The sequence below is a fragment of the Staurois parvus genome, unplaced genomic scaffold (genome assembly GCF_062004578.1).
Source record: "Staurois parvus isolate SC_StPar_1 unplaced genomic scaffold, SC_StPar_1.0 ptg000298l, whole genome shotgun sequence".
NCBI lineage: Eukaryota > Metazoa > Chordata > Amphibia > Anura > Ranidae > Staurois > Staurois parvus.
The window spans coordinates 2,151,305-2,174,913 of NW_028318094.1; the positions used below are offsets into that span (position 1 = coordinate 2,151,305).

Genomic DNA, 23,609 nt, shown 5'->3' on the forward strand with positions numbered 1-23,609 from the left:
TTTTTGCCATCTGTGTAACCATTGGGAAGATTTCCCCTTACTTCCTGTCTGATAGCCAAAACAGGAAGTGAACTCCTGGAAGCTGCTCGGACAATACAGAGGTTTGGAGTTATGGGAAATAGGCGTTTTTGAAGTTTTATTAATGTAAGAGCAATAATAAAGTATATTCTGAACATTTTATATGGAATTACAGTATATCCTTTCCATATATCATGTATATTGGTGAAGCATGGGTACTATGAGTACTATGGAATACTCTGGCTAAAAGTCAAGATGACATCTATGAAAAACTTTTTTGAGGCTGTGATGACATCATAAAGCCTATTACTCTGGCTGGGAAGGCGGTCATTGGAGAAAATATATTATACCCTTGGTGGTCTTAAGGCGTGGTTTTAAGTCCATTTGGTCCACATTGTCCGTTTGAGCCATTTGGAGGGCTCGCTAACCAGGATTTTTCCATATTGGAATCATTATTGGGAATGGCTTTAATTTTGGACACAAGTGCATCATTTTTGTTTTTGGAGACTATATGTTTTCACGGTTTTTCACAATTATTGATTTTTGTATTTCAGGAGGGTTTGAGCATATTGTGGTTGTACTTAGATTATTATACTTTCAAGGGTGAAAGTTAGACTTGTATGCTACAGGGTGTTAGCTGTTTATTTGTATGTATAGGTGGATACGTATTCATATAGTTATTAGGCCGTAAATGCTGCAAATTCCTTTCCTGCAACCACAGACAGTGTTGACAGTGGAATCCTCCTTGAGCCATTGTATTCTCCTGGTGGGGAGATGGAGTGGAGCCATACCCCCCCCCCCCCCCCCCCGCCGGGAGAAGACAGTGATTGCTGCTAGCGGCTATAATAGCCACTACTGATAATCGCATGTAAAATCTGGCATGTTTGTTGTACCCAAGTTGATTGATCAATCAATTTGGGTATATACAGCCTGCCCATACATGATGGATGGCTTTAGGAGGGTGCTACTATGGTGTAGTGTGACTGCATTATTTTGACTGTCGACTGCTCAAGAGACAGCAGTGGGAAACACGGATGTCACCCACATGTCCTGGAGGCATTGAAAGCCAGGGCCGAGGTAAATATATGTTTCTTTTTTTAGCTTTGCTTTTAAATGATAATAGCAGTGGAATATGCCTGGACAATGTGAATCAGCACAGTAGCATTTAGTTTTTGAAGAACATGACAGGGTTATTTACAGACAGGTGATTGTAGGAGACAGGGGCAGAGTATCATCACCCCAAAATACAAAGTGCCCAAACAAGGACAAGCGCATCAGGCAGTTGTTGCTGACAGTTCATTCAAGAGCTGCCTATTTTTATAGCACCTCAATGCCTCCTTTGAAAAAAAAGCAAAAAATTAAAAAATACTTTGCACCCAAAACACTGAATATCCTCACCCCAGGTAAAGGCTAAGACCCTGCCCCATATACCAATATACCCAAAAAGTATTTGGTCTTTTCTTATTCGAATTGATTTAAAAATAGTTGTATTCATTTTATCAGTAATATCTGCAGTGGGTGTTTGGTAGTCCTCTGTGGCCCAGGTCTGAGTTGTTTCATAAAAGTCCCCCTTCTATGCTGAAGGTCCTCCCTAACATTAAAAGTGCATTAGGGCAGGCAAAAAGTTTAAGCACATATTGGGTCACCTCTAGCCATTGGTACATCTTTGGCACTGAATATTCTATGGGTATTATCGCTTCTAAGCGTTTTAATTACAGCCTGCCTGTGTTTGCTTGACCAATGCAGGGATTGCCTTACAAGGAAAAAAACTTAAATAAAAAATGTAAAGAATAAAACAAAAATGATAACAAATGTAAAACGGTAAATAATGTCCTGGGTGGACATGCCCAAGTCATGAAGTGGAGAACTGTTTTCAACAGCTGGTATGTGAGCAGTTGAAGTATCAGGCTAGAATACAGCAACTGGGTTAACAAAAATAAAAATACATAAACTTTGTGTTAAAGGGGCTTTTTTCAACACTTCCTTACCATGTGTGATTCAGTAGAGCAATATTCTCCACATATAACCCTGGCTTCCTATCAGACATGCTTCACATGGTTTGAGTTTCGGGGCTTTTACCCTAGGGGATTTTCTGTGGGATGAATCCTCTCCTTGGTCTGCATTAGCATTTGTTTTTCAGCATCCCCTGTTCCTTCCCTTGTGACTCCGTGGGGTCTGAACCTAGTTCTCTGTGTGCTTGAGAAACCTCCGTTGGAATACATTAGTCATTCCTGTTTCTATGCTCACTTACAAGGTAGTTTTCCTCCTGTGAGGTGAGTGTCTAAGTTGGTGGCCTTACCTTCCAAGCAACCCTTTCAAGTTTTGAATAGAGACAAGGTGGTGTTGAGGCCTAGGTCTTCATTTTTGCGCAAGGTACTGTAGCTTCTGCAGAGCTTTGTAGATAGCAGTGGCTGCTAAGTCAGTTGAGTCCTCACTCCCCCAGTATATGGGGCTATGGCAGGATTAGCAGAAGAGAGGGAGGAGGAAAATGCATTAGCAACATTTGCAGCCACTTCACTACCTTCTGCATGATGAGTCACTGGTGGGGTAAAAAAAAAGCTCCCCAAGGTCTTTCCTCATGTCATAATCATATTGGAGGAGGCTAGGATGAGTAAGAAGAAAAAAAACTCTCAGCCACATCCCTCCTCCTGTGCGATCAGCCAGTGGTGGGGTAGAATAAACACACATGGCTTTCAAGAGCCTCTCCTCATGCCTTAATAACATTGGAAGAGGAAGAGGTGAAGGAGAGGAGCAGTAGAAGGAACAGTGGCAATACTAGGGTTGGTGTCACCCGGTACAGTAAAACATGGTGTCACCTACCCAATAAGTGTGAGAGAGATCACGAGGGGGGGTTGAGAGAGAAAGAGGGGGTAAGGCTTGAACATGACTCGAACATGAAGCCCATCACTACTTCCCAGTAGCAGGACAGTCAGAGATAACATGCCAAAATGTATTATTATTATTACAGGATTTATATAGCACCAACAATTTGTGCAACGCTTTACAATATAAAGCAAGGCTCTACAAATCCCAGGCGCCAGGTCGCTTGACAACGTCTATTAAGATGAAACGTATGCAGGGGCAGACTGACCATTTAGGCACTCGGGCACTGCCCAAGGGCCCGGGGTCAGTAGGGGGCCCCATGAGATGCCCCTGGTACCTTTCATATGCTTTTGTGGGTGTGGTTTGAGTGTGGTAGAGAACACAGGGGCCCCATGATTTCCTATTGCCCGGGGGCCCCATGAGTTGTCAATCCGCCCCTGAACGTATGTCAGGGCTGGGCGGAGATTGTGCTGACTTCACCCACGCCTGACTGGAGCCAGCACCAGCGTCATTTATGACTTACATGCTCGTTTGTCTTTGAAGTTTGTAAGTGGCTTTTTATTTATTTAATAAATCATTTGTACCTTATCAAACTATCTGGAGTATTATCCTTTTTGACTGAGTACATAGTGGATCACAAGAAGGGAGGAAGAGAGATACAGAAGTCTGTGACACCTCTTTTCCATCTAGGAAATTACAAGCAAGGTATGTTCAGCATCATGCTCTGTTAGACCACCTATAATCTGGGGTCTAACTATTCAGTAAGGAGCAGTGTGTTTTTTGTGGTGGTGGGCATTACACATGTGGAGGATTATTGTGGACATGGCTGTTCAGCATAATCAGAATTTTGTAATTAAGAGACTATTTCATTGTTTGTTGATCCATGCATTTTTGATTTAATAATATTAGTTGGAGTACATTTCAAGTATAAGTGACTCACTATTAGTATATTTTTTACCAATAGCACAATAATAACTGGATATCAACAATACAAACTGGTTAGCAGCAGGACAGTTTTAATAAAGGATAAAAGGCCTAACTGAGGTATGCCTAATTTTTATATTATCTATGGGGATAGAGGTCAATGTGAATGATATATTGTAAGGCAGTTTAGTAGGGTAGAGAGTGATTTGATCACCTGTCAGACCTTTATTGCTGTCTGTGTCCTATATAGGGAGATATTTACTCTCTGTATTTGCCCTGGTAACAATAATCACCAAGAGAGAAACTAAAAGAAAATCCAAAATTTTAGGTTGTCTCCAAGAAATCTTCCATTGAGAACACCTAGTAAGGCTCTTGACAACCAGGAATTTTCTTTTTGTTATGACTATGAGACAGGAATTGAAGGAAATCTCTCCAATTGGACATAGATCGCGAGTTATAGCACTCTCCTAGTCTATCCAAAATGGAAAAAAAAATAAATGTTTTATTTAATACAGGCATTTATATTATAAATATACCGTAATTATAATTTATATTATAGCACCAACAATTTTTATGCAGTACTTTACATACAGTATATATTGCACATTCACATCAGTCCCTGCCCTCAAGAAGCTTACAATCTAAGGTCCGTTACTCACTTTCATACATCCACATACTAGGGCCAATTAACCTACCAGAATGTTATATGTACTTTAATGAACCAAACATCTTCCTAACATATTACCCAGATAATCAGTATAGTTCTTAATTGTGTGGATGCCCAAATGACTTTTGCCCGCATCTGTTTTAAAATTCAAACTATATCTGGAGAAGCCTTGTCGAGGGTGCTATACAATACGCAGGTGCAAAGCAGGGGATCCTTATTCCTGATCCCGCTCCTAATATGGGGAACTCTTCCACAAGGAGGCAACTGTTACTGGGGAAGGGGAGGGTTCATTTTAAGAAACTGGATAACAGAAAATTACTGTGCCACTAACCAATCGGATTTTAGCTATAATTTTCCCACTGCATTTCAGAAAATGAAAGCAGATGTCTGACACATTACATTGGACAATATTAACAGTTTTCTTTTTTCCAGTTTTCTATATATCTATTTCAGTGTATCCACATAACACAATAAAACATTTTAATTTTACAGTAAGACCACTGAATTAATCTGTATTTATGTATCATTTCAGAATATATATATCCCCTGGTTTGCCTCTGCCACCCACCCACCCCCCACCCCAAACATGAGTCTCAATCATGTATTATAACAATGTAATAACAGCTTCACGTAATACAAGCCTGGGAGAAGAAATGATGCTGCCATCCTGTGCAGCTGTGGATTGCTTACGAGGAACAATGATAAATGGGGGATTCCACTCTTTCATTTCAGTGAGAAGAAAAGCTCTACTGAATGAGCAGTGTCTAGTGGCAGAATCCTCCTGGTATCTTGTCCTCTCTATCTGGAGGTCTTCAGCTGAGGAAAGCTTTAGACTGCCAGCTAATTAGTGAACTGATCTATAACACAATAGCAGAAGACCAGGACTTTGCTGCTGGACATGAGCAGATGGTGTTCACTAAAGATGCAAAAGCTGTTAAAAGAACACATACACCTCTGTGAAAAAAAGTACTATATTGCCCCCCAACCTAGTGGATGCAATCTCAGGCAGTGTGCAGTCCTAAAGTCCTCATCCAAAATTTCCTTGAAAGCTTCTGTGGGTCTAAGCTATGCAATTATTTGAAGGAAATCCTGAGAGCAGCGGGAGGAGAGGACAACATGCAGTTCCATTGATGTGTGAAGGACAGCATCCCTGGACTGAAGGAACTGGAGGCTGGGAGCATGCACAGCTAGAGAGATACTGGAGATGCTTTCAATTAGCTGCTCTAGGCCTGAAGACATGCATATAACTTAACTGTAAGTTTTGAAACCTGACTGGCCTGTGCCTAATTCAGAAAAGCCTTGCAACAGTTTAGTTACTAGTTCTGACAGATTCAGGCTGATCTTATTTCTTAAACTTTAAGTATATGCCATTATGGCTGCGACAAATTCAAAAGAATTATTGTCAGTTCACAGATTAGGAAACTGGCAGTTATTAAGACCAACTCTGAGTTGGTGTACAGAGAAACACCTGTGATCAGAGTGGGCATGTGCTGGGAGGCTATCATGAATGTGATCATTTCCATTGGGCTCCATTGGTTGCTATCTGAAGCTTCTGGCATCTGAAGGCATCCTAGCAACCACTGTCTCATAACCTGACCCATTTAGCTGATGGTCGGGAAATTCCCCAACTGACAACTGAATGCAAACAAAGGGGCAGGGATACTAGCTGATGTCATTACCCACAAATGGCAATGTCCATATTTGAACTCCTAGCTGACAGCTGAATGAACCACAGGTTGAGCCACGGGTTGAGCTGAATGAGCCACGGGTTGTTATGACACGGTCAGAAACCAATGCTGCTGTGTTGTTGAGGGATGCGTGTATTGATGAACCTAGACTGATAATGGAGTGTGCAGTATGGACACTCTGGCCTCAGTGTCACCGACTACCATGCAGTAAATTCTTGTACCTGTTTCAGTCAGGTACTTGAATTTGTTGCTAGCACAGACATTTGTCATAATTCTAGAATTCAGAGTTTTTGTCACACCCTTTATGAATTCTAGTGCATGTTTCATACTAGACCCTAAGTTTGAACCCTGCATACTACAGCTCACACAGATAGCAAATAGGGAGCTGCCAACTTTGCACTGTGGGAAGCTACAGGGGGCACAACAGAACTCCAACTTTGAGCTCAAGTTGAGGTCTTCCTGTGGTGTTACCAGAGAAGGTTTTCTTTAAAAGAAGGTGTGAACAGGCATCTTGTACTAGCATTTGTTGGATATGTGTTGTATGACAGCGTTATTTTACCAGGTTATCCCATTTTACTTTTAAACAATAAATATTACCAAAATTGTCTGTAATTACAGTATACTGTATAAATAAATTAGGCTGTAGAGAAATATAATGTAACAAACATACCAGGTGCCCATTTTTTGTTATTATTTGCCAAGACAGTTCCATCAGTAAATCCCTTCTAAAAACAGTAATCAGGATCTATTACTTGTGTATGATACTGGCCTTGTGTCTTGGTAAGACTGAGACAAACTGCTGTAATTGGATTACCATATCTGCATCATGGCTCCCAGGCCATCAAGGCTGTATGAGGTTCATAGTCCACTCTTTGCATTTACTGTAAGTAATCTGTACCATTCAAACTCCATTTCTAAGCGTGTTGATTACCATTAACTGATAAGGTGGTGGCTCAGGGCACAGCTTGATCTCCCTCCATGATGATGTCAATCACCCTAGGCTCTGTGAAGCTTAGATACACTTCTGGCATATGTCTTGATTGTCTCTTTCTCCTAATGACCTTGGCTACCTGCCCTGTGATTCCCACCAGCTATGATTTGACATTACTTTTGTCTGCCTTTTAGTTTTAAACATTTCACTGCCACTAGATTTGTATGCGTTGCTGACCTACCAACAGCGATATGGTAGAAGATACATCACATTTCCCTTTATACAGAATTACCCCTGCAGAACAATTTTTCTCCAGAATTAAAATACAGACTGCAACGGTATTTTCAATCTCTGATTAGTGGGATCAGCACTCTGTGGTGCTGTAGTAATGAATAACATCAATTATTTTGTTCTCTCAGAGAAACCTATTAAATATAACATTACCCATTCACAGCAGAGCAGGCCGCAGGGCTTGCACACACTGATGGGGAAATAAGAGACTTTATATTCCTGAAGCAATATCAAGAAGCTTCATAACCTCTAAAAACCCTGTCTGGAAGTGGCTTGTGCAGTTAAAGGAAATCCAACTTCAACTCTAAAGCAAAACTTGACCCCACTCCCCACATTTACCATCCTATGTATAGCCATCGAGTCAGGCCCCAGTAGGAATGTGAAACAACTTCAGAGAGGGACATGGAAGAAGATTTTTTTAAGTGAAAGAGAAGTTTGGGTTTGAAAAAAAATAAACATTCCTCCTCACCTAGGTGGATATAGCATCAAACTGATGCTGCATCTGTCCCCCACTGGCTCTATAGCACAACTGATCACTCAGCTCTCGGTCTTCAGGCTGCAGAGAACTGGTGACTGTCAGTCACCAGCTCTCTACTCTGCCCCTCCAGTAATCACTGGAGTACTGGGCTGTTGAGGGGGCAGGAGCAGCTAAGCTAGCTGTCAGTCCAGGCATCTGGGTGGATCCCAAGCATATGGGTATATATCTGCCAACAGCAGGCTTTAGTCCGCTGTTGGCTGAAAACTGGTCACAGTAATGCAGAGCATACTGCACTCCTGTGATCCCAAAGAGAATTACAGCCAAAATACATTATATTGCCAAACGTATTGGGACACCCCTTCAAATCATTGGATTTAGGTGTTCCAATCACCTCCATGTCCACAGATGTATAAAATCAAGCACCTAGGCATGCAGACTGCTTCTACAAACATCTGTGAAAGAATGGGTCGCTCTCAGGAGCTCAGTGAATTCAAGTGTGGTACTGTGATAGGTTGCCACCTGTGCAATAAGTCCATCCGTGAAATTTCCTTGCTACTAAATATTCCACGGCCAACTGTTAGTGGTATTATAACAAAGTAGAAGCAACTGAGAACAACAGCAACTTAGCCATGTAAAATGACAGAGAGGGGTCAGCGCATGCTGAAGCACACAGTGTGCAGAAGTCGCCAACTGTATGCAGAGTCAATAGCTACCTCCAAACTGTGCACAGCCATCCAGAGCAGTGTGCCCGAGCTGACAGGGAGCTGAACTGTTAGTAAACAAAACAGTCCTCCTCCCCATCGGAGATGCTCTGTAATCACCGGGCGCCTGCAGGTAATCACTGGCTGGGACCTGGTGATTGACGGCCGCGAATGGCGGCTCGCAGCCCACGTACGCCCCCTGCCCAGAAATGCTAAACAAAGTATATATAACTTGACTGGCCTGCACAGAGTTCTGACCTCAACCCAATAAAACACCTTTGGGATGACTTAGAGCAGAGACTGTGAACCAGGCCTTCTCATCCAACATCAGTTCCTGACCTCACAAATGCTCTTCTGGAAGAATGGTCAAACCTTCCCATAGACACCCTCCTAAACCTTGTGGACAGCCTTCCCAGAAGTGTTGCTTTTGGCAATATAGTGTAGCTTTGGCCATACTTCTCCTTTAATGAACGTAATAGCAGGCATCAAGTGGTGCTTGCTGAACTTTAAGGCATGACTTTAAAATAGTTAAAATGGAGTAAAGGATAACTTTAAGGTATCTACAAACATGAAAGATTGTTGCTTAACCACTAACCAAGGTACATTTATTAACCTTTTGGCTGCCAGGTCTGTACGCAGTACAGACCTGACAGCGAGGGGTTTTATACACAAGCCAGCCACTGGGATTGTGTATAAAACTGACAGGAAGACTCCAGCCTGTCAGGTGGAAGCAGTCAGGCGGCTCCACAGCCCCCGGTTCCAGTGCCCCCTCCGCGGGTGCGTTCCCGCCATGTATGCGGGCCTTGCTTGCCCATTTGCAAGCCCAGAGAGAGCCATGGTGGGTGCTGGCGGATGGAGGGGAGAGAGGAATGTGGACAAGTGTCCACTCTGCCCCTTCTTTGTGTAACCTGGAAGGTGACGTTCATGACGTAACTTCTAGGTGATGACTTTGGCGGCTAGAATAGACAGAGAGAAAGATGTATTGCAATATAGCTTGCATTGCAATACATCTAATGGATCACAGAGGAGACATGCAGGGTCTTTTAGACCTTGAATGTCTCAATAAACAGAACCTGTCACAAAAAAAATCATCACATAGGGGACTTTGTATCCCCTATGTGATGAAAAGAAAACGTTAAGTAAAAAAAAATATAGTTACACCCAAGCACATAACAAGCTCCTGAAAATTTTTTTTAGCGCCCCCTCCTCACATATACACGCACATGCTGGAGTGAGAGCAATAATTCTAGCACCAGACCTTCTGTAACACTAAACTGATGACCTATAGGGGCTTTTGAAGCGTCATCTATAGAAAATATAAGGTACTGAAGTTTGACACAATTTCATAGGTGCACACAAATTTATGGTTTGGCATGTTGGGTATCTATTTACTTGGCACAACCTTGTCATATATATTTTCCCAAAAATATGGGTAAATTATTGCGTTTGTTTGCTCTAAAATGTACTTTAGTGTGATTTTAACAATAATATTGTGTGACATACAAAATTGGAACTACCACTATTTTATTCTCTAGGGTATCAGTTTTTAGAAAATATATAATGTTTGGGGGTTTTGTGTAATCTTCAGGCCTAAAATTATTCTTTACACGTGTGAAAAAAAATACAAAAACAGCTCTGGCAGCAAAAGGGTTATATGGTATGGTACACAAATAGTTAAATTAAGTGATTTTATGGGGCACACTAAAAGGAGGAGAGGAAACATCCTCCAATGTTTCTGTGAAAACTCTCTAAAATTGGAATTTTATTCTCTTTGAAGAGATTTCCTTTCATTTCCTATTGCATCTCCAGGACAGGAAGTGAAGGGAAACACAGGCAGTAAAAATATAATTATAAGGGGTGTTAACCCTTCTTTACTCTATCTAAAGCTAAAAAAGGGGGTTTGGCCTTAAGTTAAACTTTAATTTCCCAACGATGGTTGGAATGGGAATCACTTATACGCAATCTATATGAACTCTTTGGCCTTGTTTGAAAAGGAATATCATTCCTGTTTCCCTAAGATAAGACTAGTGAAAGGGTGTCAGGTGTATAAATGTGCTCTACCAATTAACCGTCTACCGAATGATCAAGGGTTGCCTAAATGAAAAAGTTTTTTTAAATGCTGAAATTGGATTTCTTTCAAGATTTCTCCAGAACCATAATTTCAAAGTGAAGAGCTAAATACAATTTAAAAGTCTACACCTAAAACTTATATTTCAGGCTAGCCTAGATGCCATATGGTTCATTTATAGTGAATCTACGTTCAAAACTTTTTTATTTTGGATAGAGTTGGGAAGGGTTAAACCCCTGTCTCTCTTTTTTTTCCTGTCTGTATTCCATTCGGGAAATTTCTCTTTCATTCCTGACCTATAGACAAGGACTGAGATGAAATCTCTGCAATGTGAGAAAAAAACCCCTTTTAGACCAGTTTCTCCACAGGAAGATTTATTTTATTTCTAGCCTGGTGTTTACCTACAATTTGTAATTTTCCACTCCCATTCAGTCCAAGTGACGGTGGTCACCTGGACAAATAGAATGGTGAATCTCAGTAACGGGGACCCAGACAAAACTGAAAACGGAACAGGGACCCTTCTCCACTCTATCCAAACATGAAGAAAAAAATGTTCTGACTTAAGATTCACTGTGGCCCACTAGCCTTTTCTGTCTTTCAATGATCTTCCCACTACAAGTTTCAAGTTCTTGCAGATGAAGTCCAAAATAATATATTTCACACTGCATACTGTCCATTAGAAGGAGCATAACACCAGTGCTCCAAAGAATCTGGTGCTTATGCATGGAGATCTCAGCACTGGTGTCCACATGCAAATTAAGAAGTCATGGGGTGAACTAGGCATTTCCCACCCAAACTAAAATACCACTTTGATAGAACTCATCCTTCAACTGGACCCATGGCATATAGCAGGTCTTAGGGGAGGTTACCTTGTGGTGTCGTCGCTTCCTCCTAAAACGTAGCAGCTCCTTGTGCTGTCGTGAGACAAAGTTGACAGCGGCATACTCCAACAGAGCAGAAAAGACAAAGAGCAAGCACACTGCCATCCAGATATCAATAGCTTTCACATAAGATACCTGGAGAAAAAAAAAACACCGTCATACAAGAATGGAAACAGTTTTTTTAACATCATCACTAATAATAGCAGCTGAGATTCTTCTTCACACTTTGTTTTACAGTTACAGTAACTGATTATAGAGGATATGTATAGGTCGCATCAATGGAGGAGGCTGTGGACTGAGAGGTTGGCTGAGGATGGAGGAGACACTGAACAACAGGCAGCACTTCTAGGAGTTGAAGCAAACTCTGTATATGGAAGAGGAAAGAACAAGAATGTGCTTCTAAGTGCAGTATATCCAGAAGAATCATTAATAATGACGGTTAGAAACACTTACAAACTTGTGGTTAAAACAGGCTCAATAAAATTGTCAGAGTGAGACGATTTGGTCTTGAAGAAGGAGCTCTGCGCATGTTCCGAAGAGCGTCACCATTCCTATCCCACATCTCGCATGGTGGATTGAGCCTCTGCACTATGATGATTTTATTAAGCGTGTTTTAACCACGAGTTTGTAAGTGTTTCTAATCATCATTATTAAAGATTCTTCTGGATATACTGCACTTAGAAGCGCCTTCTTGTTTTATCCTCTACAGTAACTGCCTATATCTATGGGGTATCTTTACAAACGTCAGTTCTGGTCCGAAGTGTCGCTGATTCGAACAAAGGCCATCTTTCTGGTTGGATTTTGGACCGGCATCCGGGCAGAGTGGTGCTGCAGGATACTGAAGCTCCCATCTAGGATGATACGGTGTTATCCCACTGGCTTGGCTTAAAGTGTTACTAAACCCAGGGCCCTGCATTCACTATATCTGGTCTCTAACAGTACACAGAACATGGGAATGCAATTGTTTTAGTAAATATAAACTGCTAAATACCTTTTTTCATCAGCAGTTAGAACAGTCTTGTGACTTCTATCAGTTTTCAGCAGAGCACTGGTTAAAGCTTGTAGGATGAGTTTTCATTCTCCCCTGATTGTCCTATGAGTTGCAGGACCCCGACCCTCTGCCTGGACAGCGCTGATTGGCCCTGTGCTGACCACATGCATTCTCCCAAGAAAAAAAAACCTCTCTAGCAAAACACATCAAACTGAGCATGTGCAGCTTGCCCCCAAGGCACTGTTTCATCAGAAGATGGATTGGGGACAGTAGAAGAAGGGGAGGATCAAAGAAGATGGGATCAAACATCCTTTTTACACAATGCGGAGGATTAACCTCTTAGATTCTAGTGAGCATAACAAGCATGCTTTACTGCATATACAGACTGATTTTACTCTTGTGGGTTTAGTAACACTTTAATTTCTTTACAGTGAGTCTATGGTATACTATGGTGGTTACTGACTTATGAGATGTTACATTTTATTGAGTTTATTAAAAGAATATAATTACATTCTAAGGGATGGACTGAACTTTTTCTTGGGCACAAGTTCCATACTGTATATAATCATCATTGGCTTTTTACTAACCACCAGTGCAGTATCTTTATTTTTTGGATATATTTGTTTTGCCCCTATTCCGAAGGGGGCTTCCTGTTACAGCAGCATATGTGTGTGTCCATATAGTGCTATTGAGTGCCTAGTCCAGTTGTTTGTTCAGTTATAGTAACCAATCAGCTTCCACGTTTTATTGCCAAAGCTTAATTGAACAAGTTGAAGTTAGAAGCTGATTGGCTACCATGATCAGCTGCACCAGATTCTGAGTGCACCTGTTTTAGTAAATCTACCCTTATATATTGTCATTAAACTTGTATGTGTAAATGCTTTAAAAAATATTTTTATAAAATATTGCATATGAATATTTAGCATTTTCACATGCATCCAGCAGCTGGAGCTCTTGGCGTCTTTAGTTTTCCAGAGTCTCCTTAGCACCTCTGTTGAAGAAAACAAAACGTTACAATAGCTCAAGCTGCTTTTTACATGTACGCAAGTGCAGTCTGTTTCCTCCACTGTAGGTGGCGCTCAGTCCTTGTGGTACCACAGCCTGGAGAGGAAGTCTAAGGGAAACAACATTTCTCTATGGTTTCCTTGGTCAATGAAGTAGTGTTCCGGCCGGCAATGCTGCAGCCATGTGACCCCTATCTTGGGTCAGCAGGGTCTATTTAAGTCCCTGCTCCCGGGTTTTTGCGCACTTCGCTAGTGTAGGGAGTGAGACCCCTGCTTGTTAGGAAAGTAACTAGTAGTAGTGAAAGGTTCCTGATAAGGAGGGAAGGATTGGGGACTCACAATCCTGGAAAGCAACTTCCTTCTTGGGAATGGACCAGCCAGGCTGCACTTCATCTTCTGAAATAGATGCTGTCGGCATCTCGTCTCCTGTACATCTGACTACATTGAACTGTGAGTTATTTCTCTAATGGCATTCTCCTGCCAGGGTGTTTGTAATGTTGGCATTCTGTTTAATACAAGTTCCAAGTTTTACTGCAACCAGTCTCTGTGTATTTACTACCTGCGCCACTCTGCGCCTCCCCACATACAAACACAACCATAGAAGTCAGAGCAGTGACTCCTCTTTCTTTCTTGCTTTAGTAAGCTACCTTCATTCAGGGTAGGGGAGTCTAGAAGGAAATTACTTGTGTTCTGCTCTTTTTAGGAAAACGTTCAACTTTTACTTTGACTTCTACAAATTTGAAGGTGGATGCTTCAAATTGCCCAAATGTTTGGACACCAAATATACACATCCTTTTGTTGGTCAGTAATTCACCATGTGTTGAAAGAAGTAATAAGGGATGACAGCACTCAGTTTTGTATCTTCAAAAACAAGCCAGCAATGGGAATTCTTATATTTTTATCCTGACCGATTCTTTAAAATTAACCTCCCTAGCGGTCTGATTATGTCCGTATTTCTGTGCTCAAAGCAATACTTTTTTTGCATGGAAATATGTTGTTTTTTTTTATTGTAGGCCTGTAATTCTTAGGAATAACTCACTGAAATCTGACCGAACAAGAGTCTAGTAAACATCCCGGGTATTATAAAACTTGAAACACAAAAGCATAAATTATAATTTAATAAATAATCATAAAAATTAATAATAGAATAATAATAAATGTAATTCAATAATATAATCAAACCAAAAACACTGAAATTTGAAATAGAGCGCCAAGTTCGCACATCGCTGAGTTCAGTCGCAAAATCGTTTTCAGTGTCTGATGAGGAATTTCCCCACAAATCATTATTACTCAACTCTGCAAGTAGTTCTGATTTACTATCGCTGTTCTCTAGCTGGTCTAAAACCGCTTTTGACCTAAAGGGACGCTTTTTGGACGCTTTCTCAGTTTCCAGGCAGAAAGAACAGTAAAAATGCAGGCAGGGCACAGGACAAAGCACTCGGGACAAAATGTATGTGAAATGGTTTGATACAGTAATGTTTTACTATGTGATTTTAGGGTATATAGTGCTTGAGGTGATTGTAGCCGTATTAGTGCATTTGCGACAGAAACAATTGAGTACTGATGTGATACTTTTTTTATTTGCACTAACATACAATTTTGAGGACAAGCTTTCGGGGAATGCCCCCTTCTTCAAGGTCTAAGCAGTACTATTACAAATCACAAAGTTTAAGCAGAATGTTAGAAGGGATTTTCTGTAGCCCTTTTTTTTTTTTTCTCAATCCCTTCTAACATTCTGCTTAAACTTTGTGATTTGTAATAGTACTGCTTAGACCTTGAAGAAGGGGACATACCCCGAAAGCTTGTCCTCAAAATTGTATGTTAGTGCAAATAAAAAAAGTACCACGGACAGTACTCAATTGTTAGGGTATATAGTGAATGTCAAATTTTTACATTTTTGAATTTCCCGCCGGTCCCGTCCCTCGTACGTCCCATATGTCCCGATGCTCGCAGGGACCGGAACCCAGAAGATGGATGCTGGCATCGGCCAGAGGAGATGGCTGGGGACACTGCAGGGGGGACATTTAGGGAGCTCAGGACAAGGTAAGTGAAACAGGGATCCCAGAGCAATGCTGCAGGGTAATCCTGAGTGTAGCTCGGGGTTACCGCTTTTGGTAATGAAACTGTACCCCGAGCTACACTCGGGAATACCGCCAGGGGGGGTTAAAGCACAAAGTGTATAAGTTGAGGGTGGATGATGGCTTTTGAAGTATATGAAAACCCAATCATTAACATCTCATATAAGCTTTAACATGTTAATGAAATTTCATAAGAAGTTTTCAATCTTCATTAATCTGCAGCTTTCATAAACAAATACTTGGTGAGCCTGCCATGAAGGTCCTTGTTCAGACACTTCCTGCTAAAGGGTGACAACTCCCTGTCCCTGTCTCTATATTGCGCAATTGTGCTGTCACTCTGTTGCACAGACTTCAGATGGAGACCACAAGTGGTCATGTCAAAACACCTTAAACCAGGGTTCCTCCAGAGCTTGCTAGGGGTTCCTTGGGGAATGAGCAATTTCTACCTCTCTAATAAGTTTCCACTGACACCATGGGTCTTTTTAGCTATCTGTAAGAGGGAAATTCTTCTCAATGACCAAACGTGTAAGGAGCATTCATCCCATTGACCATCTCAGTAATGTGTCATGAGTTGTAGATATAATAGGTTTTACCAGGGGTTCCCTGAGACCGGAAAGTTATTTCAAGGGTTCCTTCATGCCGAAAAGGTTGAGAAAGGCTACCTTAAACAGACATGATCCCCTGTAATTACCATCAGGTAGTCCACTCCATGAAAAGCCACATAGCCATCAGTGGAGCGCATATAGGAAGGAAGGGACTGTAAAGAGGCTGCAAGACACCAGCAGAGCTGAGATTTAACAAAAGATGAAAACAAGTATTTTACTACAATAAGATAATTGTTTATCAGTTCTTTAGCAAACTACAGTAAATGTCATTCAGGTAGGGCTTTCTTCTACTTTAGGATTCATATCCGTGCTAGTCAAACACAGGGAGATTTACTAAACCTGCTGCACACAGAATCTGGTGCAGCTGTGTATGGTAGTCAATCAGCTTCTAAGTTTAGCTTGTTCAATTATGCATTGACAATAAAACCTGGAAGCTGATTGGTTTCTATGCAGAACCAAATTTTGCACTCTCTAATTTTAGTAAATCTTCCCCCACTGTGTTTTGCATTCAAATACATGCAACCCCAGTGCTTGGAATCTTTTTTGATGGCTGTAATGTGCATTAATATCAATTTGTAAATCAAACATGTACTACATGCAGAAAAATAAACAGATCTAAAATCATCAGCTTAAAAACAGCAACTTACAAAAGTATACAATAAATGTGAACCAATGCCATTATCATTTCTCTTTTCTGAGAACATTGTTATAAAAAAAGATCTTCTTGTACCTTCATTTCCTCATTGATGTTCTAAACCAACAGTGGCCACAAGATGAGAATGAGAACATAGATGACAACTGAAATAAGAATGACATGACACATAGGAAATGGTTAGAATGACCTTGAACTGAGATATGCCGTTGAAGTGAGGCCTTGTGATATGAGGAAATGAAATTCAGAACCATATTGCTTGGTTAAAAAGAAGACGTAAATTCAAAATTGCAAATACTGAAGATGAATGCAAGCCTGCTTTGTATTCTGTGTTAGGCGGATGTACCCCTCTTTAGATCTACTGTCTGATTCCTGTTTGCTGTAGTGCTATAGGTTATATCTTTCCCTTAGTATTTAAAGTGCATTTTTATGCAAGACTTTTTTTAGTGTTGGGAAGGGTTAGACCCTCTGCTAAGTTTTGACTCTTTGTCCCCTTTGGGGATATTCACCCTTCTATTTGTCCTGGGAAAAATTATCATTGAGAAAGAAAATAAGCAATCCAAAATGTTGTCCCAGAACAAATGGTAGGAGGAAATTGCCCAGAACTAGTGGTAGGAGGAAATTGTTCTTGTTCCAGGAACAACTGTCTCAGGGACAGGAAGTGAAGGGAAAGTTCTCATACAGTACACAAACAGCAAAAAAAAAAACCTGATCGGGGTTTTAACCATACCCTACTTTATCCACAACTAGGTTTTATCTGTACATACATGTTAAAGCTAAACTCCAGGAAAACAACTAAATACATAAGTGGGATCAGTTTTACCCTTGTCCTGAGATATACACAGCTCTACTACATAGCACAGCCCTATTTAGAAGGGAAGGGGATCTCATTTTTCTAAGTTGCACTTAAAGTGGTATTAAACCCAAAACCAAAAATGTAATGTATTGCAGCTTACCAATCATTAGATGTGGTGGCTGCATTTGTTTTCTTTTTTTAGGCCTTTTCCCTTTTGTTTTCACTTGGTGATCTGGCCAGTAACACACTTACTGCTACCAGTAACATGTACTGCTGATGAGAAAATACCTTTTCTCATCAGCAGTACATACCAGTCTTGTGACTTCTATCAGTGTTCAACCGAGCACTGGTTAATGCTTGTAGGAGAAGTTTTCATTCTGCTCTGACTCCAATGAAGCTGCATAACTCCTGACCCTCTGTCTTGACAGTGCTGATTGGCCCAGTGCTGTTCACATGCACTTTCCCTAGAAAAAGAAAAAACTCTCTAGCAATACACACCATGTGTATTAAGTTTACCTTTGGGAACATATTACATGTTTCCACTCCTGCAGCCGCTCCCTGATCTCCCTGCTCCCTCTGATAGCTGGTGGGGGATCTTCTCCCTGCACCTGCTGTCACTATTTGGCTGTGCTTCTCCTTTAATTGAAGCCCAAAGTGTATGGGTTTAGCATGAATTATGGCTCTTAAAGGATAAGTTCACCTTTGGGAACATGTTACATGTTCCACCTGTTTTTAGGGTGAAACATGTAACATGTTCCCACTCCTGCGTCCACTCCCCGATCCCCCCGATCCCTCTGACAGCTGGTCGGGGATCTTCTCCCTGCAACTGCTGTCACTATTTAAAAAGAGGTCGTGTTATTCATTCACAGAGTTCTATGAATAAATGAACTACAAGTACTAACAGCCTTTGTGACTGTTGGCTTGTAGTTTTCAATGAACAATCAGGACACTGTTGATCTCTCTAGGTAATTAATTGACTCCTCCTGTCAATGTGTAACTGCCTGCCCGTACGAGGTATGAGCAGACAGCTTACACTGACAGTTTGCAGAAGCCTCGCACTCGCAATGCACCACATTCTGCTGATCGTGGGTGCAATGCTTTCCAGGCTCCTACAAAAAAAATTGTAAATGCATATATTTTTCTTACCTGAAAAAAAAATGTGCATTTATTTTTTTTTTCTAAAAGTGAACTTATGATTTAAAGTATATGTAAACTCAACAAATAAAATTTCATATAAACTTTAACATGTTAATACAATTTCAAAAGTAATTTTCAAACTTCATAAATATGCAGCTTTTTTTTTTTTTAAAGCCTAAAACATGTACAAGTCCTAAATTAGGAAGACAATAAAAAATGTCAATATAAATTTGCAGAAATGTGCATGCATGTTAAATCAGATTTTGATTTAACCTCTCCATTCATTAACAGCGTGCATCTGCCCTATATACGTGTACAAAATATTTTAATTTGTACTGAAAATCTAAAACAGATGTTTTATCTTGTTTCTCTTCCTGTCCTCTAGAGATGGATATAATTAATTCCTATGGGGGCTTTTAGACGGCATGTAAAATTAATACGGCCTAGAAGCTCAAGTCACCCATAAAAGTCTATTTTTTGGCATCACAGCAGGAACTGCCCAATAGATACAATATTAACACTTCTCCCCATGGTTATGGGGCTGTAATTGCTAATTATAGGGCTGGGATTTTCTGCTTGAATATATTTTTCATTGAGCTGTAATGATCTGGTGGTCCTTGAATTACATTACTTGCAGAAAACAGGAGCTCCAGAACAATAGAATCCCTTATGAGCAAAAGAAGGAAGGCCCATTAGAACCTGGGCACCAGTATCTGCTGCTATGAGCTCTTGTTTTTGCCATCATCCAGCTATTTCAGGCAATACACTGGCATCGGTTTAAAGTACAGTAACATGAGCATATCAAAACTGTAGAAGTCTGCATAATTAAATATCTAATATTTAAAGTTAGAGTAGGAGCCAGACAAATAGCTGAATTCACAGAAGAAACACATAAATGCAGCGGTGGGACCATTAGCATAATAATAACCAAAGTCTATTCTTTCATCTGGGAATGAAGGTATGTTATAACTCAAGCAAAGTGAAATTTTCGTTCTGTGAATTTTTCCCTTTTTGTAAAGGGACTAAAATCTGTTTCTGGCACAAATCATTGCAGTGCTACAAAACAAGCAAATGCAATTTTTGCATATGATTAGTAACAAAAATGTATATATATGTATAGTAACAGTGCAGGGCCCTGTCACAGGATAAAAACAGGTAGAAGTGGTCTGGTAATGGACACAGGGTCTGCACATGTGCTGAGTGCAGATTTTGAGTGGAGAAAACTGCTGTTTTAGGTTTTCCGGATTTTGATATTTCTGGATGGGGCTCCGTAGTTTGGAGATTCCAAAGCACCTTGGGAGGGAAGAAATGTCTAATCCAGTGTCCAGAGTTTGAAGTCAACCAGCAGGATGTGGGCCCCGGTGCTCACTGACCTTTATAGTGGTGGTTTGCTGAGAGTTGCAGGGGGAATTGGAGTGCAGTTGGAGCAGTGGCTGCCATTGATTGTCTCTGTGTGAGACAGATGCTGTGTGCGTTAAAGGACTCATGGCTTTGTGTGTTAAAGAAGTCCAAGGCTGTGTGCATTAAAGGACTCAAGGCTGTGTGCGTTAAAGGGCTCCAGGGCTATGTGCGTTAAAGGACTCCAGGGCTATGTGCGTTAAAGGGCTCCAGGGCTATGTGCGTTAAAGGGCTCCAAGGCTGTGTGCGTTAAAGGGCTCCATGGCTATGTGCGTTAAAGGGCTTCAAGGCTGTGTGCGTTAAAGGGCTTCAAGGCTGTGTGCGTTAAAGGGCTCAAGGCTGTGTGTGTTACAGAAGTCCAAGGCTGTGTGTGTTAAAGAAGTCCAAGGCTGTGTGCATTAAAGGACTCAAGGTTGTGTGCATTAAAGGGCTCCAAGGCTATGTGTATTAAAGGGCTCAAGGTTGTGTGCGTTAAAGGGTTCAAGACTGTGTGCGTTCAAGAAGTCCAACACTGTGTGCCGGGACTAGCCAGTGGCCTGGAAGACCCATACCACCAGAGGTACTGCTTACCAGCAGTGTTAATAAGGAGTAGCCAGGAGGCTTGGTAATTTTTCGTTGGTATTTACAACTGGAGAAGAACCCCTGTGTGGGAAAGCTTATTTTGGACTTTTGTTTCTTTCATTTTAATAAAAGTGGGCTACCAAGCCCTAAAAAAGTTTCTGACTCGCATGGACTCACTTTGAAATCATCTACCACTAGAGCTAATTATCCTTCATGTCACAGTACATATATAAAAACAAGTATAAGGCTAATAGAAGTAGACAATGAAGATGTAATAAGGGTAATACAAGGTTAAGGAAAGGGGAAATGTTTGGGGTTAATTGATTATATGTGAAATTTTTTTTTTATGATGGAATTGATGTTTGTCTTTTATATACGAAAATCAAATAAAATTTAAATAATAACAAAAAACTTTTCAGAATGAATTATCTCTGCCCAGGTGTGAATGCATGGGTAACATGTAACTATACAAACCTTAGGAAGAGATGCTCGAGATCCAGAGCTCTGAGTGGTCATGGTCAGCACAGTGGTGATGCCAAGGCCAACTCTGGCAGGTGCAGCATCCATGTTGATCCAGAAAGACACCCAGGAGAGAATGACAATTAGCAGGCTGGGAATGTACATCTGAATGAGATAGTAACCCATCTGTCTCTCCAAGTGGAAGCGGGCTTCAATGCAAGTGAATTTACCTAAAATATATTAAGCCTGGTTAACACTTTGGCTGCAAATTGTAGAATAGAATAGTAAAAAAACACATGATATTTGTTTGATGTTCTATAACAAAGCACCTATAGTGTTGAATATACATGCCATACACAAGCCTCACCCATTTTTCTTATGACCACTATATCGTTTGGTGTGACAGTGATCTTCTGAGATACTTAATGGGATTTAAGATAGTCATGCCTAAGGGCCCGTTCACACCTTTGTACGCACACATATTTTTGTGCATTACGCTCCGTGTTAATGTGCCATGCTTTCAGACAATGCTTCCAATAAACTCCATTGCACTGAAAAATGGACCTGGCTCTTTTTCCCGATGCAGTGCTTTAGAGCATTACAGTGTGTTGTGGTGAAATGCAACAAGGACCCATAGCATTGGTGTTTTGGGGAGCAATTTAAAATGAATGGCAATTCAACACACATGCATGCTACGGTACTCTGCATTGTAGTAACACGTGCATTACCACAATGCAAAGGTGTGAAGCCCACCCAATGTTTTCACAATCTTGACTCATAGAAAGTACTTGAAACCTGTCGTCATGTGTGACTTGTATTCTTGTTTAATACATCCAGGCAACAAGAACAAGGCACATTTTATTATTCAGGATCATAAAGATACCCTGGGTTTTGGATCTTCAGTCTTCTGTCTGGTTTCCAGATTGGTTTGCAGGGATTTCTATGTGAGTTTTGTTAACCATGTTTGGAGCTGCTGCTTCTGCTACATCCTGTGGTGAAAGGAGTGCAGGCCATTTAAATGCTGGTAAGTAATACAAGTTATTAGCTATTTAAGGAGTCAGAACACCTATAACTGATATTTCAGTATTTGGATGCTGGAGAGTTCAATTACCTAACAGTTTCTCATTTTACTGGACTCTAAAGAGATGCCTGTGGAGTCCCCACTCTCCCTGCTGGATTTATTATTTTTTTCATATGAGGCCACCTTCATGTGTTAAAGTGTTACTAAAGCCAGGACCCTGCATTCACTATATCTGGACTCCCATGGTGCACAGAACATGGAAGTGCAATTATTTAAGTAAATATAAACTGCTAAATACCTTTTCTCATCAGCAGTTAGAGCAGTCTTGTGACTTCAGCAGACCACTGGTTAAAACTTGTAGGAGGAGCTTTCTTTCCACTCTAGGAGGATGCAGAACCCCTGGCCGCTGTCTGGATAGCACTGATTGGCCCTGTGCTGATTGCATGACTCTCCCAAGAAAAAAAAAAACCCTCTCTAGAAATACACACCAAACTGAGCATGTACATGTGGCTATGGGTTCAATCTGTCTTATCATAAGATAAGATGTAGACATTTAAACAAGAGGAGGAGCAGAGAAAAGAGTATCAAACGGCCTTTTTACACAATACAGAGGATTAACCCTTTAGGTTCCACAGTGAGTATAACAGCCGTGCTATACTGCATTTACAGACTGATTTTACTGTTGTGGGTTTAGTAACACTTTAATGCTTTATTTGTGATGCATTAACTTTTATATCAATGTGCGTTGTTTTAAGGCCTTCCCCATTCATTAATTTTGGTGCTGACGCACCACAGCATAGCAAGAACAAAACATGACATTTTATTATACTTGTATCCTTCCCTTCTTAAAAATAATGAATCACACCATATTCAAGATAGCATATCCTGTATTTTTGTCAACTTTTTGTTGCAAAAAAATCAGAGGTCATTATAAACAAATGGATGTAAAACATATTTTTAAATAATAAATTTGATTTAAAGATATTACGAAATGAGCTGAGAAACTGCCTACAGCAGCTTTAAAAGGTGGGACCTTTCAAGAAAATAGAAGGAATTAAAAACAAAATATTGATTGCAGCCTTTTATAACTAAGTCCCTAAACTGTTAATAAGATTGGAGCTACTAAAAATGTTCACATCTGACATGAAATAGGCATGTGAAAAGGCATTTGGAGAACAGTGAAATTAAGATGCCTTAAAGTGACAATTGCTTTGCCTTCTGCTGTCACATCTAATAATATCTGTGCATAGAAGTTGTGGTGAGCTCTTTTCTGGTCCCTCTCTCCTGTCACATCTCTCTAGTAATCCTAGCAGCTGAGAAAACTCTATGTAAAACCCAACCTTTCTTTCTCAGTTGGATGGAGTTAGCTTTTTTTCTATTGATGTAAGCTGCTTTTTATGGATTGCTAGAGAGCTGTGACAAGAAAGAGGTAAAAAT

At 40.6% G+C, this 23,609-nt stretch overlaps 1 protein-coding gene across 2 annotated transcripts in view; it reads right to left on the reverse strand.

Moving 5' to 3' along the window:
* The window catches only part of GLRA1 (glycine receptor alpha 1), a 201,646-nt gene that overhangs the window by 12,982 nt on the left and 165,055 nt on the right, over nucleotides 1-23,609 (reverse strand). For both annotated transcript variants that reach the window (XM_089682807.1, XM_089682805.1), the window contains exons 7-8: nucleotides 21,167-21,381; nucleotides 11,459-11,605 (exon numbers count right to left, since the gene is read on the reverse strand). In XM_089682807.1, the coding sequence (XP_089538933.1) occupies nucleotides 11,459-11,605; nucleotides 21,167-21,381 (362 nt within the window). The remainder of the gene's footprint in view (nucleotides 1-11,458; nucleotides 11,606-21,166; nucleotides 21,382-23,609) is intronic.